Source organism: Equus asinus, chromosome 13 (assembly GCF_041296235.1).
Source record: "Equus asinus isolate D_3611 breed Donkey chromosome 13, EquAss-T2T_v2, whole genome shotgun sequence".
NCBI lineage: Eukaryota > Metazoa > Chordata > Mammalia > Perissodactyla > Equidae > Equus > Equus asinus.
In genome coordinates, this window is record NC_091802.1 from 37,800,160 (window position 1) to 37,818,127 (window position 17,968).

At 35.7% G+C, this 17,968-nt stretch overlaps 1 protein-coding gene across 1 annotated transcript in view; it reads left to right on the plus strand.

The window, feature by feature from the left end:
• Positions 1-17,968, plus strand: part of SKAP1 (src kinase associated phosphoprotein 1) — a 256,565-nt gene that overhangs the window by 64,446 nt on the left and 174,151 nt on the right. The window contains exon 4 of the mRNA XM_044744416.2: positions 6,256-6,372. Within this exon, the coding sequence (XP_044600351.1) occupies positions 6,256-6,372 (117 nt within the window). The remainder of the gene's footprint in view (positions 1-6,255; positions 6,373-17,968) is intronic.

The following is a 17,968-nucleotide window of genomic DNA, read 5'->3' on the forward strand; positions in this document are numbered from 1 at the left end:
AATTTAATATGTTGATCTGACTAAATCCAAAGTAGTTGCGTTAAATTTTTTACGCATGGAATTCATGCTGAAAAGTGATATTAAGAAAAAAATCGCTGCAACAACACTACTATAGTAAATTTAACCCCCTGAATGTGACCAGCTCCTTCTTGACCAAATTGTTGACGACGTTTGGTTTTGTCTAGCGATTCCATACCTAATGGGACTACTAGTTACTACTACTTATAATAATTTATACTTTTGATTATAGACTTATTTTACCGAAGGAAAAAAAAAACCTAATTAATAGCACATGCCATAAATTCAAGTCATTGGCTGTCGTTCAGTGTGCTTCGCATTTGAGTAATGATCATAATTTATAACGCATGCAGATTTGGAGACCGTACAGCTCAGTGGACTAGAACCAGTGCTTAGTAATCAGACAAGGTGGGGTCAAAGCCTGGCTCTGCCACATATGTGTCACTTATGTGACTTTGGGTAAGTTATTTAATCTCTATGTCTCCATTTCTTTACCTGAGTCTTTGGGATAATGATATATCACAGGATTATTTTGAATAAATAATCCTGTTAAATGAGATAGTACATAAAGACCCTTGGCCCTGAGCCTGTGCCCAGTAAGAGTTCAGTAAACTATTATATTTTTACTATTGCTATAGCTGACTTTCTCTTGGAAGTTAATACATGTTGAAAATTCAGTTGAATAGCTTCATAATAAGCATTAAACACTGAGGAGAATACAGTGGTCCGAGGGAAACAGAACTCTGAACCAATAATTCCAGGTTGTGAGTGCCTGGTTGCCATATGACACATGCATTCATTTTACAGTATATTTATCCACATACTACCGAATAACTAGGTTTACATGTTTTGAATTCTGTCAAAACCTCATTACTATTGAAAATATTCTAACTCAGCAGGTTTCGTTTTAGCACCAGTTGAACAATAACAGCGGTGGATGGAATGAGTTGGTGTAAAGCTGGAATGATTGCTGACAGGCTGTAATTTGCTTTACGAAGTGTGTGTTGTCACATATACAATTATCTGGTTTATATTTGTTGCTGCCAGCCCTCCAGTTTGTTAATGTCCAGGAGTTATGTCTTTTTGTGAAACCTAAGGAGGGTTAAAAATCTCAGCATTTTCTGGGGGAGGGGAGGGGAGGGAGCAGACGGGTTCCCACGTGGCTCCCTTTTTTTTCTTTTTTCCTTTTTAAGAACTAGGACGATGCTACACGCTGCAGCCCACCCTACTGGTCAAAATGAAAAACTGCATCATAAAAGACTGTTTTCTTGAAGGAGAGGGAAAAAAAGAACTTTCCAGTTGGCTCCCACAGGCAGCTTCCTGTCCAACCTACCGCTGACAGATGTGGTTCATTTTGGAACTATTACTAAGCTATGCTGCCTTTTTGGTTGTTGGATTCACAGATGTGGTTGTGATCGTGCTATAAGCATCTAATCCATTTGATTCCCTCTCTGATCATTTAGACTGTGCTACTCTCTGCAAATGATATCCCAAAAGCTTCTTAAGACGCCCATTATTCTTAGCATGATTATATGATTAGTAAACAGTATCCTAAGCTGAAAAAGTTAGTCTTAGGAGCAATTTATTTCTTATGCATTCAAGATCTAGTTGGAGCAACTTCTTAAAAGAATGATAAATGGAAACTTTCTTTACCTGGCCCATCATTTGTTCTGTAGACGTAATGACATTCAGTACTATTACACTCACTGCCAGGACCTTGGGGGGAAAAAAGAGTATTTATACATTGAGTTATGGCTGGATGTAGGAGGGAAAAGAAAGAGATGGGCAGGAAGTCAGACTGGATAGAACAGAGAAGAATTTGAGACCTTCACTACATGTGGATTAATCACAAGAACTAACCACGCAAATCCAAATGGATATTTAGAAATCGGTGAAGCCTCTAAGATGTTCTGTGGGAAACACCATACATTTTCTAATGCATGAGTATGTGCAAAATGGCATGTAATTTATAATGGAAGTGTTGACAGAACTTCAGCTTCGGTGTTGCAAATGTGCTCCATAATACATTTACATGTGAGTAACGTTTCACATATATGGGCACATATGTACCCAGTGTATTTCCTTAGTTGGTGTTATATTCCATATCTTAGGTGAACGGTTATAACAAGGAATAATAAGCTACAGTTTTGCTAATCTGACCTTAGTTCAGCTTTGGGAACTGTATCACTATTAAATTGGTCCATGAAAATCTGGCAATATTAATGCTATCAAGCATGAAAACTAACTGGATTTGGATCAGGGACCTTTATTTATAGCGTTTTATTTAGGATTTATTAGTTTAAAGAGGGAGCTGTGCGTCTCATGGGTTTTTAAATATTAAATAGTGTCAGAAGTTGTGTGTTCCCTTCCAACGGCAACCATAGAAACAAAAATCAAAAAATTGCATACAATTTTATGTTAATTTCAATTTCCTTATATTAGCCAAAGACACTTGGTGAAGTAATAGCAAGCCCTAGAAAGTGTTGAGCCATGCCGTGTAAACAGTTGGTTGCAGATGTGAATGGTGTTCCTAATATAGCTCTCAATTAATGAGAAGAGAAGTCAAAGACGATGACTTTATACTAACATAAAAAAGCCATTCAGCCTTTACATAGTGAACAAGCAAACATATATTTGTTTTATCTGTTGTTATTCTCGTGCTATTTTTTATGCTTAAACTGCTTTCTGTCTTTTTTCATTTCTTTGGTAAAATTGTCAGTACGGCCTGTTTTTGTCCCTAAATAGTACCTGCAAGTTCAGCATCCGATGGGTTTGCTGTGAGTCAAGATAGTTACAAGGGGAACATCATCATGGTTCATTTTTCCCCCCGTTTTATTTGGAATTGAATTAGGAAATGAAAGTTTTTAGCAGTTTAATTCACTTCTCCATAAAGTTTATGGAGCAGCAACAGCTGGTTGAATCCATGGCAGAAAAAGCCGACTTCTAGTGGCCAAGCTATTGTCTCAGAATTAAGGGGGAAAAACTCATTAACTGTTAATGAAAACACAGGGAATAAAAACAAATAGCACAGAAACCCTAGCAAATAATTACCTTACACCTGACACAAAGCTACTTTATTTTTCTGTCCCAACCCTCAGAAACTCCCAACTTATCATTCTATGGTGCATGAATGAAATTGGGTTTGACTCTCAAGAAAGAACAGTAGAGAAATCATCCCCCTTATAGGCCCCTCAGCACGATGCTCAGTGGAGAACCTGCCACTGAATATACTAAGGAGTGTATCTAGCGCCCAATTCTTATGACGCTTAGGATAGAGGAGCAAATTACCAGCTAATAACAGGTGAACCCTTGAAATAGTTCCTCCAGATCTTGCTTAGAAATACAAAGAGAAGGGACTGGAAGTAGTGGATGTGATTAATGGAGATATAGTGTGTTAGAATATATATCTATATAGAAATATATTGATTCTGAGCGAGTTACAATGGCAAAGTGCGTCTCTAGTGGCAAGGGGTCTTGCTTGTGAGAAAGCCACTCTAAGCAGATGGAGTTCTGAGCCCTAATTGCAGAGCTGCTGAGTGGAAATGTCTGTCACTATAGTTTGTGATCATTTATGTCTGATCCCACTGGACTACGGTAGTGGCTACTTGGAACTGTGATTGTCAGAGCTGTACATGAATCTGGAGGTCACTTGCAGTTATATGTTAAGGAAAAATGATGTTCTAAACTTAAACAAATCCAAAATGACCATATTAATTGCTGGTTCTTCTATAAAACTTTTCACCCATGCATCTTGAGTAGTTGTAATCATTTTAATTACGCGGGAGTGTCTATTTATATAGTGTTAGATGTTTTCTCTGTGTATGCCCAAGGGAGTTGGGCCACTTGATATGACACTAAAAACACTTACAGCAACATTTCCATCATCAGGAACTAATTATGCTTGGGTGTAAAATATAATTTTAAATGTTTCCCCCACCACAACCATTTTTACTACTGACCTAGGCTCTGTTTTTGCTGCCTTGAGGTATATACCTTTGTTGTTGTCTATTTTATGGAGGTGTGGTCTTATATTTGGCACAGGGGTGGCTATTAAACGCCCACCCTGGGTAGCTATGGTCAAAAAGGGTAGGAATCATGTGGAAGTGACTTTTCCATCTGAAATTAGTAAATAAAATGCCAAATCCAGGCAGGTATTTTGGATGAGACTTCAAAAATGGAAGCTCTAAATACAATTGAATTGGATCCTGAAACAGAAAAAGGACATGAGTGGAAAAACTGATGAAATCCAAATAAAGTCTGTAGTTTAATTAATAGAGATGTACCAATGTTAATTTCTTGATTTTGACAGATATACTGTAATTATGTAAGAAGTTGCCACTGGGGGAAACTGGATGAAGGCTGCCCAGGAATTCTCTGTGCTGTCTTTTTAGTACTTATAATAAATATAAAATTATTCCAGAATAAAAATTCATTAAAAAACAACAAAACAGCCCCTCCTGATCTGTTTATTAAAAAGGAAAATAGCCTGGAGTGCTAGAATAGGTAAGAGTAGATGTGTAAGATTTCTGAAGCAAACAGAAAACTTTGAGTCTAGAGTGACAGTTGATGAATAATTGTTCAGTAAATCCTACAAATGTTAAGTTTTGCTTGGCAACCCAAACCGACTTCTTTTTTTTAAAGTGGATTTTGGTTTGGCTCAAAATTTAAAAATTCCTTTAACCTCACAGCTCACTTTCAGGTCACCTGTCAGGCAGTCCATTTAGATTGTGTTGATAACACAGTTTTGGTGGATTTGCAGTGATGTAAAATTTGAGTACTTTAACCCTCAGTCTGGGGTTTGAGAATTTTTCTAGTCATAATGGAAATTTCACAGTGATTCCCTAAGCATAACTGTAAGCTCGGTACCCTCATCAGTAACCTAATGAAGGAGAGCATTTCTTCTGGCTCCGGACAGCAACTGTTGTGTGAGGTGTTCTTTTTAATTTTACTTTTCTTCTCCACAATAAACTCCACACTTTATTTCTAAAGTCCTATATCTGCAAGTGTGCAACTCGGTTCTGGACATCTACCTACCATTGAACATTCGTAGAAGAGTCTAGATATGATCATCTATTTTATGGAAAGTCAAGGCTACAGCCATTCTCTTTTTATCATTTTATACCCTCCCTCTCCTTCTAGTTTAATTGTAGGAAATAAACCTTTAAAGTGAGGCAATACAGATTCTATGTAGGTTGTTTGGTTTCACTGCTCCCTAGTTGAAATCCAGGGCCAAAACTCTACAGTGTTTACTGAGATTAGCATTGGCGATTTCCTTTGGAAATTAGTGTTTGAGATAATATTAAATTCGGTGAAAATACCCTTTTCATATTTGTGAAATGCACTGAGCAACTGTTGGTGTCCTTTTATCAGCAGACTGTCCCTCTGTTTGGGGGATTTTAAAGAAAGCCATTTGCAATGCAGAGCCTTTTCTTCCAGTTTCTGAATGAGCTAACATCTTCTGTCTCAACCTTTTAAAAGTGTCATAATAGCCTGGGCCACTTCTACAAAATATCATCCAATGTATGTTGAAAACACCCAAAAGAGATTAGCATTGTTTTAATTGCATAATTCAGTATTGTATATACATTACCTTTCATCAAAGCCATTTTACAGAACAAATATTACCTTCTTAGGGCTTTTAGAATTCCTAAGAGGTTGGTTGCATAGGCCGTAAACTAGAATTATAAAGAGAGAGCTTTCTTATGATTGCAAAACATGTAGTGATTTAAATTGGAATAGAATCTAGCAAAGTCTAGGGTCTCTCTATTTTTAATTCTTTTACTTTTCAGAGAAGAAAAGAACACTGACCTTGCTATATTATGTATAGAAGGTTAACCCTTTGTGTATTCTATTTCATTTGCACATATAAAGAGAAAGAGGCATTGGGGTGAAGGTTGTAATTAATGGAGACGTAGTATATATGAATACATATTTATATAGCTATGTTTCCGTTTTAAGTGTGATGGAGAAGTTTCTCTCCAGTGGCCAGAAGTCTCCTGACTCTAAGCCAACAGTTTCTGAATTCTAGTTAGAGAGTTAGTTGAGTGGAAAACTTCCCATCCAGGTAAGTTGGTTCTTGAACTTGCTTATCTGTTTCTCATATGTTAATGGATAGTGGCCGTGTCCGTCAAGTAAAAGATATATCTTCTTCTCTTTTGTGAATTCCAGAAGAAATCTACAGACCTTTACAAAGATGTCCAAAGTATAACCTTATCCTCTTTCTTTTTTGTCCCTCAGGGGGAGACCAAGCTGAAAATTACCTTGGACAGGACAGCTCTGATGATAATCACAGTGGAACTCATGGTCCTTTTCTCACATCGGATGCACCTTTCTTGTCAGATTATCAGGATGAGGGTGAGTACCTTCTTTCTGGATTTTGGGTCACCATACTTTGTTACTTTTTGTCCTGGTGTCTTTGCCTTTGTCATTTTGAATCAGGCATCCTTCAGAGGGCTCTCTGTATTGGTAATCACTAGTTTGCAAAAAAGAAATATTTGTTTCATTGTGGTGCTGATCTCCCTGGATAATTCAATACTTCTGAAGTTAATATATTTAAGGAAACACTAATTCCGTGCTGGAGCAGGAAGACATCATTATTGATCTTTGTATGAGAACTGTAGCTCAAAAGCTAAGAGGGCATTGTAAGATTGCAGGGCCCGGTTTCCCCATTCTTTTGGATTTTTTAGCTTCACTGAGTTGCATGAGAATTACAACTTTCATTTAGTGATCATTGGATTATTGATTTATTGTGGATTAGTTGAAACCTTTGAGCCTGTCATATTATAATAAGATATCATTTTTACTTCTCACATACCTCTGACCATATTGGTGTTGTTCAAGGGAAAAGCACACGAACCACAATGGAAATCTTCCTGGAGCATCAATTTTACTTGAAGATTTGGGATTGGGGGGAGTTAAATAACTCAATTGTTATAAACATTTTTATATTAAAAACCATTGGTATATAATAGAATGGAATGCAAAATATACATTTTTGAGATAGATGAATATAAAAATTTTGAATTGAATTTTTGAGATACATGAATATAAAAATTTTGGCCTGGTAGCTGCCAGTTTTTGGCTCGGATATCCCAAGGGTGGGGGTTCATTGTGCCTCTTCCCGCATCTGGCCACTTGAACAGAAGATTTGATCATCACTGATGCACTCGGTTATCTTATCAAAGTCTCTCTTGCCCCCTTCCAATGAGGGGGAAAAAGGTAGAGATGCTACTAAACTTAATATTAAATGGGAAGAGTATTATTCACTTAGGGTTTGGGAGTAAAGTTGGTAAATTATTCCTTATTTCTCTGTATTAGTCTGTAATCTTTTAACTTATTTTTCTTCCAAATTTCCCTACAACTTTGGCATTTTCCAAGAGTTTATAATCCCTATATTCCCTTCTCTTTTTAATTGATCCATAATTCTTACCACTTAGCCCTTTTGGTGATTCATATTTTCTCCCTTTCATTAAATTGGTAACCTCCACATCAGAACTATGGATTCAGTCACACAGAAACATTTTATGTCTCTTGAGCTTTGTATACTAGCCCAATTAGTAACACCCATAATGTTACCTGTTCAGGTATTACACTAAAAACATTGTTTGGATTGAAAGTTAAGAATTACATTGGTAGCTGATTAATAATTATAGAAAATTAACAGTGCAAAACATTAAAAAACCAACCTTTTGTTTGTTTTTGATTAATCTAATGCTTGACAGAATTGGAACAATAGTACTTCATTAATCCATAGGTCACTTATTTGGTATTTCCAATTTTCCCAAACACAGCTGAGAACACAATAGGTAAGCCAGAAAGACCTGTGAGTAGAAATAGATGTTCCTGAGTCCCGAGTTAACGCTCATGTATCTTCTTCTTGGGAAAGCCCCGGAGGCCTTCACCAGGAATTCCTCCTCTTACAAATTTCTATTCATTACGTTAGAGTGAAGCATCAGACTAGAAGAAGGGGCACTGTAAGGGCATCAGTTGACAAATAACATTGAAGGAAGAAACAGGGAAACAATAGAAAATCTATATAGAAAAAAATATATAAATAAAACAAAATGTATATAGGAACTCCAAAAGCATAGCATCCTGTGGCTATATTGTATTGTAGAGAGAAATGGCCCGAACTCTCCCCTGAGAGCTAAGTACCTTAATATAAAGTAAAACTTTTTAGCTAGTGTTTATTGAGCACCTACGATTGTGCCTTGCATCTGTGTTCCATGCACTTTGCATATATTGTCATTTAATCCTCAGAACAGCCCTAAGAGATAGCTATAGGATTAGCGTCAATTTTTAGATAAGGAAACCAAGACCCAGGGAAGTTACCCTAAGATCACGCAGAGAGTCCAAGTAGTAGTGCCAGATGTCCACTACGTAGTCTGGTTCTAGAACCTCTGCTCTTAACCACTCTGCTATCCTTACCACTATCCTTATCTGAGTTATCCAAAATAGATGGATTGGAATTCTAGGCATTTGGATAAACATAGTATGTTAAAAAATATTTTCATTAAAAATAGTTGAAATTAAAAAAATATTAGCGTCGAAAGAGGTAAACTTATTATCTGGAAAATTCCAAAGTGGAAACTTTGTTCCATAGTGGTTCCCCGTAAAAGAGGAGTTAACTATGTTAGTGGTATTAAATTCTTACTTAATAGATTTTTATTTTTAGTTCTGTCCCTAAAAGTTAAAAGAATTCTCAAAGTGGCACAGTCAATGGTTAGAAGTAGGAATAGACTTGTTTATGTGTTAAAATCTTGATTGTAGGATGATGAGTTAATGTTTAAATATGAGTTTCTGCAAAGCATCGAATCTAGCACAGTGCTTGAGTGCCCGATGCATACTGGGCGCAATAAATATTTGTTCCCTTCCCCTGAAAAATAAAGATATGTACCTTTTCTGTGAAATTAAAGAGAAGGTTATAAAGATGTTAAAATCCTAAGTAAACTTTGTATCCTGTTTAACTAGATTTTACCATTATAGAGAACAGTAACACTTGATGCCTTACTTCATTATTTTAATAAATACTTATTTAGAGATTACAAGGTAATAGGAAGGCATGCGGCTAAGCTGTACATAAATACGCAGTAAAAAGTCAGACATGTACCTGCCCTCATGGAGCTTACCATCTCACTGGGAAAACACTATTAATAAGTAGACAATCGAATAAATAGAAAGGCGTTGTCTTCGTTTGCTGGTGGGATAGCTGAGGCAGTCCTTTAGGAAGAAAAGGTATCGTTTAATTTTCTTTGTAGTGACATTATTTTAGACTTTTGGAATTTTATCTTTGTTAGAAAATGAAAGGTCACTGTTAAAATATTTCAGTTTTGTTGCCTTTCACCTCAAGCCAGAGCAGTGTCCTAAATGTACAATTATAAAAGGACATGTAGTCTGACCCACCCACCCATAACTGCAGTGATGAGAAGCAATAACCATGGTGCGTGGCGTGTTTGGGTCATGCTTTTGTGAAAACTACAAAGAGATCCAGGAGAATATAGAAACATAGCCAGGTGCACAGCAAAAAATGAAAACCAAGGTTACAGGCTAAACCATGCATAAAAGGGGGAGCGTGTTGCTACCTAATCACAGCTCCTTTTCCTTTTCCTTTGTAAATGCCTTCAATCTGATAACGGCAGGCTGTACTCTATGGAGAGACACCTGCAAACAGGAGCATAGCCCCACCACTGGGAATGAAAGCTTGCTAACAAGTGGTAACATTTAGATTTCTAAACCTAGGGAGGCATAGTTTCTACCTTATTGAAGAAAAAAATTGAGTATGAAACACAAAATACAAAAATTACACAAAAATCAGCCAACTGGGAAGCTCAAGATCTGATTGTTTTCATTGTCCAAAATATACAGCGGATTGGTGGATCGTTAGTATAGGGGAGAAACCCTGTGTACATACATTTTTGAAAGCTGAGTTGGGGAAAGTGATTGTTCTGTAAACAGGGTATAGTGACTCCTTCTGGAAGAAAAAGAAAAATACAATGTATTTTATAAGAGACAAAACCTAAAATCTGTAATAATGTATTATTTATTATGTATTATTCCATTCTAATTAAAGAAAAGGGAATGAATGGATATTGGACAGATATATCTGGGAAGACACGAGAAAGAATGTTTTTAGAGGTTTTTTTTTTTACATCAGGATGTTGAAGGTTAGAGAAGGTTCTTATTCTTCAGCAAAATGAAAAATAGAATTAGAAAAGTAAAGACCTGTAACCATCTTTGGAGAAGAACAATAATGAATAAGTGAAGAACCTGTTATTGATCAATTTATTATATGCTGCTTGATTTAAGAGAAACTGCAATAGAGGAAGATGGGCACAGATGTTAGCTCCGCGACAATCCTCCTCAAGCAAAAAGAGGAAGATTGGCAGTAGACGTTAGCTCAGGGCCTATCTTCCTCACACAAAAAAAGAAATTGCAGACCTGTTAAAATACCAGTAGTGGCCATTTTCAACTCCATGCCTTTTCTAAAAGGTACATTGAAAAACATATAGAATATTTTGAAAATAAAGAGAATCAGTTTTTTATGGCTTTATTTTTAGCACTTTTAAAAAATATTTCTCTGCTTTCATTTTCGTTCTGAAATAAAAGTCAGTTTTGGTTTAATATTATGAATAGCAATAGACTAGCTTTTGTTGATCATTGTGTATTTTATTTCTATAATAATGATAGAAGATATTACTTTAATATCTTTCCTAATGGGAGGAAGAATATATTTTAAACAAAACTATTTTAGTATTGCAAAATAAAAATGAAAGTTTAATTTACTGATTCGATTTTTGTGGCTGAAATTCATGTTTGTCTTAAATTTCATTATGCCAAAGTTGCAATCATGGAATCTGGAATTTGGAAGGAATGATAGTCATCTAGTAACAGGAACCATTTATTGGGTACTTACTATTCTGTGCTGAGTGCTTTTTGTGGATTATCTCATTTAACTTTCAAACCAGCTCAGAGAGGAAGATGCTGTTATCCCCATTTTACAGGTAAAGAAATTGATGCTTAGAGAAACTAATTGACTTGGCCAAGGATGACATATCCAATCCATGGGAGTGGGGTAGGATTCCAATAGATTCCAAAGCTGCTGCGTTTTGAAGAGCTCTGAATGGCTGGATGCTTGTCCTCTGAAACACCCACTCTTAGGGGCTTAACCTCTCATTCTCCTTACTGCTTTTATTCCACTGAAGACAATGTTCATCTAAAAAATAAATGTATTCAAAGCTAAAAATTATCCTCTAAATGCTATTTGAACTGTATTCTGCAAAATTTGATATGTACTTTCATAATAGTTTATACTTCCGTTCCAAGTACTTTCTAATTTCTTTTATGACATCCTTTTTAACCTACATGTCATTTAGAAGCATTTTTGTGTGTTTTTTTCCCCTGATTTTTGTTTTGGTTTTGTTTTCATTTCTAGGGATTTTTAAATCTTTTAGTAAACTTCTAATTTTATTACATTATAGTCAAAGAACATAGGCCATATTATTTAGATTCTTTACACTTTATTGAGACTTCTTTTGTGGCCTACTAATGATCAGTTTATGCCTATGTGCGCTCTCGAAGTACTTATTGAATACACTCTATTTTTATACTTGTAAATAGTATTCTTCGAATGTTTTATATCCTAGCTTTTCTTTTATCTGCTGAAAGGATTGTATTAAAATCTCCAATTACCGTTGTAGATTTACCCATTTCTCCATGTTTTGTTTTACACTTTCAAGGTCATATTATTAGACACTTATAAAGAGCTCTCATTGTTTAAAAAGATTTCCTCTTATTGAGCTGAAATCCTATTCCTAGAACTTCCACTTATTAAGCTGGTTTTGCCGTCTAAGTCTACTCATGGCACCCCCTCATAGACTTTGTTCTCAAGGAGAATAAAAAATGTTCACAAGCCAATTTGAGACCAGCATTGCCGCGTGTAATGTATAAGTCCTGATTTTAGCGTATACTTATATTGTCCCACAGAATCAAGAACCTGCACTTCTTACGATGTTGACTGAGGTGAATGTGAATTAACGATGCAGGGATTCGCGGTAAACATTGTATTTAGTAAACATTTACTGATCAGGGGAGTCTTAGGTGAATCCTGCTGAAGACTTTGGAGTGAAATGCGTATATTGTAGGGCTGCTTCTCTTGGAATGTTAGAAACCTATTGCAGCCACAGCCACTGGTGCCCTCATAGGTAGAAAGAGGAAACGGCCTAAAAACAGCTGATGAGGTCAAGCCCGTTACTCTCTCCATGTGCATTTTTTAAAATTATATCAACTATGTGAACATATTTAGAGTTTTGAGTTCCTTTTTATTCTATGATATTATGATAATGAAAGTGACTCAACATAGTCTCTCTCTATATAAATCTATAAACATGCCTACAAACAAGCATTTATCTCATTTTCCTTCTATTCTTCAGTCACTTTCATCGTTGTTTTGCACAGGTATGTTTTTCTTTAATAAAGGCACATGACTCCTGTCAACCTTAATGGAAGTTGTGTGTGTGTGTTTAGACTGCACACTATGGAAGACCACAAAACTTGTTTCTGTGTCTGTGTTTTGGGGACCAAAGAACGAATTCTACTGTAAAACACATGCTTTCACGAGCATGTCAGATTTCTGAACAAGTTTCTGTTGGCTTCGGGTGAATCCATCAGATTTCAGATCATTGGGAGAAATTAAGGCCTCGATGTTGAGTTAACTGTGATAAGGGTAAGTAAGCTGTCACTCAGGATCGCAGTGGCCTCTTTCATGAAGATAAATGTCTTATTAGATCTAAGACATCATGTCGTTTATATAGTCTGGTATAAATCACAGATGAAGATGACAAACTGGGTTTCAAAGTTGACAGTAATTTATATAACTTAAACAAATGATTACCAAGGATTATACATGTTTTGTGAAGAATAAAAAAACAATAACAATTATCTGTCTATGAACTACCCATTTTTCATCCTTCAGCCCCACATGTTGGGCTGTTGGCGCGTGTTTAAACTCAAACCTTCTGTCCAGTGCCCGGTGGAGCACTGTCCCATGTGTTGATGGCTGGATGTCTTCCATAATGCTTCTTTCACTAGGACAAACTCCTTGCCAATTAACCCAAGTGTTTACATAAAATCATGGCATTTTAGAGCTGGAAGAGACTTGATAATTACCTAATCTTATCTCGGTTTTACTGAAGAGGAAACTAAATTTTAAAGAGGCTAAGTGCCTAGGTCCTATTGCTAGCAAGACAGAGTCAGTGCAGAAGCCAAGACTGCCTCCCTGGGGTGGCCTGCTTTGGCCCACACTGCATACCTCCCCTCACCTGCATGATCTCAGCATGCTTTTCAGTGCAGACCCAAACAGCTTTGCAGGAGGCCTGATCGTGGTTCTTAGGCTATTTCTTGCAAGTTTCAGTTAAGTTCTTCAGACACGTGTGTCTCTCTGGCCTATGTGTGTTCTTATCTTCTTCCCAGAATGATTTGGGAGCAGTACCCTTTATATAAAAAATTTCAAAGGGCTCCCTAAATGCTAACAATTATAATTATGAATAACATATAATAAATCCCTGAATTGATTTAACATAGAACTAATTAGTTATCTGTTTTTGGCCTTTTTGTCCATGTTATAGATTTTAATATACTGCCCATGAAGAGTTAGTTATTGAATACCTATGCTGAGTGCCCTTATTCAATCACGAGTTTAGAGGCTGTGTGGAGGATACAAAGAGGAATAAGATGTGGCTCCTTTGCTTAGTGAGTAAATAATCTAGTTGAAAAGAGAAGATTAGACATCCCCACAACAAAGTACATGATACATAATCAGGTGTTGGTTATCGGGGACAGAGTTTGCAGAAGAAAACAAGTGGTTGCACTTGCAGTACTTTGGAAGAAAGTCAAGATAATATTTGGGCTGCACTGTGGCCAAAGTGTTTTTAGAAGTCTTTCCCAGACTGGGAATGTGACCAAGAGCCCATTCTTTGAAAGGTCAAACATTTATTGAGCTTCCACTATAATTAGTAGTGAAATAATAGTGGCCATTTTTAAGTGCAAATAGTTGATTTTTAAGTGAGTGACTTGGCAGATGAGATTAAGTTTTTTCATACTGCCTCAAGTAATTCTTTGTTTCTTTCTAAATTCTATACTAGCCAACAATTTTAATGGTAATGCGAAAGTTCTAGTATCTGCGTATTGAGGGTGTTTGTGTGGTCATTACGGTGGTGATAAAATGATATGCAGTGTTTTGGTTGCTAGTGTAATATATTTATCGGATTGATATATTAGTCAATCAGAGGTAGAGAGGGGTTGTATATCTTTGCATGCTATTTATTAGAAAATCTTCTATACCACCCTTAATTACCTTGTTCTTAGAATCTATAAATGCATTAGAATTAAATGGAGGATCTGCCTTACAGATGAACACTGAGTCACCCGGGGCGTAGCCACCTTACTTAGGGCAATTGTGTCTCAAGTTCTAGAGTTCTGGATTCTCAGGTTTAATTTTAACCACCAGACTGTCCTTCCTCAAGCTCCAAAGCCATTGACCATTTCTACTTCAAAGTTTAATATTCACTGAAATGTGAAAGAATTTCATTTCAGCATAATACTTTTGTGTCAAGTATATAGATACATATACTTAATTTATATAAATATAAAGTTACAACTTATATATGTATGTGTGTGTACATATATATATATATATATATATTCAACTCTTCACGCTTTGGTGGTCTTTGTTTTTCTACTAGCCATAAATTGTTTTGGCCTATCATAGAACTCAGACTTTTCAAGTAAAAAGTAAATGTTAATAATGCTGTTTAAAACGATGCTGAAGCACTTGTTAATCCAGAATATTACTGTCTGCTACGGAAAGATTGTTGAATTCATAAACCTTGTCACACTATGCTCTAGACTGCCCTTCTGACTTTGAGTGACAGCCTTTTTTATGTTGGACCCTAAGTAACTTAAGCCCAGATACACTGGTCTAATGGGAAAGAAAGATTATACAGAGTAGTTCCTCTGGCTTGTAAAATTGAGATTTATAGAGGAGTTAGTCCTTCATGGAAAGTTTTCACTTACAGAAACCTTTACCCAATTTGTAGACCCATTTCTATAAACTGTTAGGATATAATTTATGATAGTATATTTTAATGGATCTCTCCGAAAGATAAACATCATTGTTGTCGTGGTTAATTTTACAATTATATTTTTTCATAATAATACTCCAGATTTTGTTTTAATCAACAAAACATAGGGTTAACTGGGATCATGAGCTCTCCTCTCTACGAATGATCATTATCATCATTGCAAGACATTTATGAATGCCCAAGTACATAGCTGGGTCTAGAGATTGTCACAGCTTAGGGAAAAAAATCACTTCAGTTATCTAATCTAGCCCTTCTAATGAATTCACATCATTCTTACTAATATCTCATTTAATTAATTATCAAATATAGCGATTATGCTTTGCAGGACATCTTTCCCGCCCAACTATTATTACTAATTTATTCTTCATGTCTAACCTAAACTTTCCCTTCCTTAGTTTCAGGCCATTGCTCTTTTCTGTACCGTCTTCCAAGACTGAATAATTCCCCTAATTCATTTATATTGTTACCTTTAGAAGGTATTTAAAGACTGTGAGCATTTATCCCCAGAGTCTTTACTTTTGCAAACTACATAAATTTCAGTTCTCTTAATCCTTACCTCACCCTGCCCCTGTCATACTCTCCAGTCCTTAGGTATTCTATCACACTCCTCGATATTTTCTGTTCCAAGGGGATCACCTAACCAGGAGAGCTGCCTTTTGGGGAGGGAAGTGCTAAAGCGTAAAATCTCATAGAAACCACTAGAAGACGCCTAAGTGTTTATTTGATGTTGGTGTTGGTGATCATTTGGTGGGCACGCCAGTGTAGTACTTGCTTTGGCATATGTTGGGATATATGTGTGTTTTAATGCCTTAATGTATTATGGCCTGTTGTAATTGAACGTCTATAAAGTAGCAGTTAAGGGGGTTTTATAGACCTTAGAAGAGATCGGAATTCTCTAGCTCCCTCTTGTGGTAAAATAAAATACTACTTTTGGGCTTTTCTGGGTGGTTTTGTTTTCGTTGAAGAGGAAGGCTAAGATATCTAAGTTGTCAACATGTGAGCATAAGGAATGATTCTAAGAATTTAAAAATTACATATATATATATTTACCCAAGTACACACACACACACACACACACACACTCAGATCTGGGAAGTTCCTGTTCTTTTATTGATGCCCTAAAAGCTAAAAGATATTACTTTCTTATAACTAATTTCAGCATATTTTTATTACACAAATCAGGAGGAGGACAAATAAAATAAAACCATAATCTTGAGAGTTTTATATTCCTAAATAGATAAATAAGGGAGGCCTGGATATGAATTTTAAACCAAATTTACAGGTACTTTTTTCTTTGCTGTTACAAATGGATGTGGTTAGCATTTCTAGCAGATTTAAACAGATATCCTATATCATCAATAGCACATTAATTTTACCAGTTTTATAATTTATTATTGTGGCATCCTTCTATGGTAGACACATTTCATATATTCGTAAAGGTCCACTAAGTAGCAAAAAGCTGAAGGGAAGACTGAACTGGCATGCAAATGGGTTCGTGGGTATTGCCTATGGAAAACTTTCTGCAGGTAGTACAAAATTGTTTGTTTTTCTAGGAGACCACTAAAAATAATACTTCTGTCTTTGAATAGTTGGTTTATAGATAAGAACGATTGAGGAGTTGCTATTAATATGCCTTAGCAATCCAGGAAGTGAAGAGATTAAAATTAGACACTATCCCTAAGTAGTTTTTTTTAAAGCTACTCAGGAAACTTGAGTAATGGTTAAGGTAGAATGCTTTTATGCTTAAGTCACATTCCAATGAAAATATGGGCTTCTATTTAGGAATCCTGAGAACTCTATAAATAAATTTGAGACCATACTTTTTAATATTAAATTTTTTTTTTCCAAAAGGGAATGTGAATATTACACTAATTGAGGAATTCCAAGAGAAGAATGGCATAGACATAGAACAGAATGAAAAGGGGTTGATCGCAGGTGAAATGAGTGAGACTATTGGAATGATTTAAATACTAAATAGAAAACTGGTAGTTTTGGCTGATTCCCTTTTTTCTCCCTCGCTTGAAAAGATGATAATTTTTTTAAAAAATAGAGAAATTAATTCACGTTATGGGCTTCTCCCTTAAGATGTGTGAATAAAATGTTAATCTCAGCTATTTATTAATTTTTAGTATTGACATTCCTCTGAGCATCTGCAGACACAATTTAACAAACCTAAAGATGAAATCTCTTAATAACAAAGCGTTTACAATCCTCATAGGAATAGTCTAATTTTTACACTTTTTAAAAAGCAATAATTTGACGTGATATTTTTGAGATCTATCTGTAAACGGGTTAGGTGATCTTATACACCCCAATTTCCTGAGCTGTGTCAGGTTTCTTAGGCAACTGCTAGATCTTATTTTTTTCATGTAAAGGCTGCACTTTTCATGAGACACACTAAATTGTGGATTTTCCTGAAAACTTTGGAACATTCTTATAGAGTAGAGAAGCAGAAAATGGCCCTTAGTTATACCTGTGCTATTTATTACCATGTGTGTTGCAGTTGGTTTGGTCACCAAAAAATTTTGACTTCTCCTGGAAGCACCTTCTTTGACTATTGATTTTAAATTATAGATATGTATTGTCACAGTGCTCTCTGAAATGTAGCTTTCTTACTTGGAGATGTGTCTTTACTTGGCTATTAGAAAAATATTCATTTTAGAATAATTATTTACTAACCCAAGTTTATTAATCAGTTTAAGAGTTTGTATTCTTTCTTTTAGCATTAAAATGAGGGAAATTATAATGACCTATTTCTTGGATGATTATAGTCAATAACTGTATGATATAGAAATTGTTTGTAAAAGTTTGAC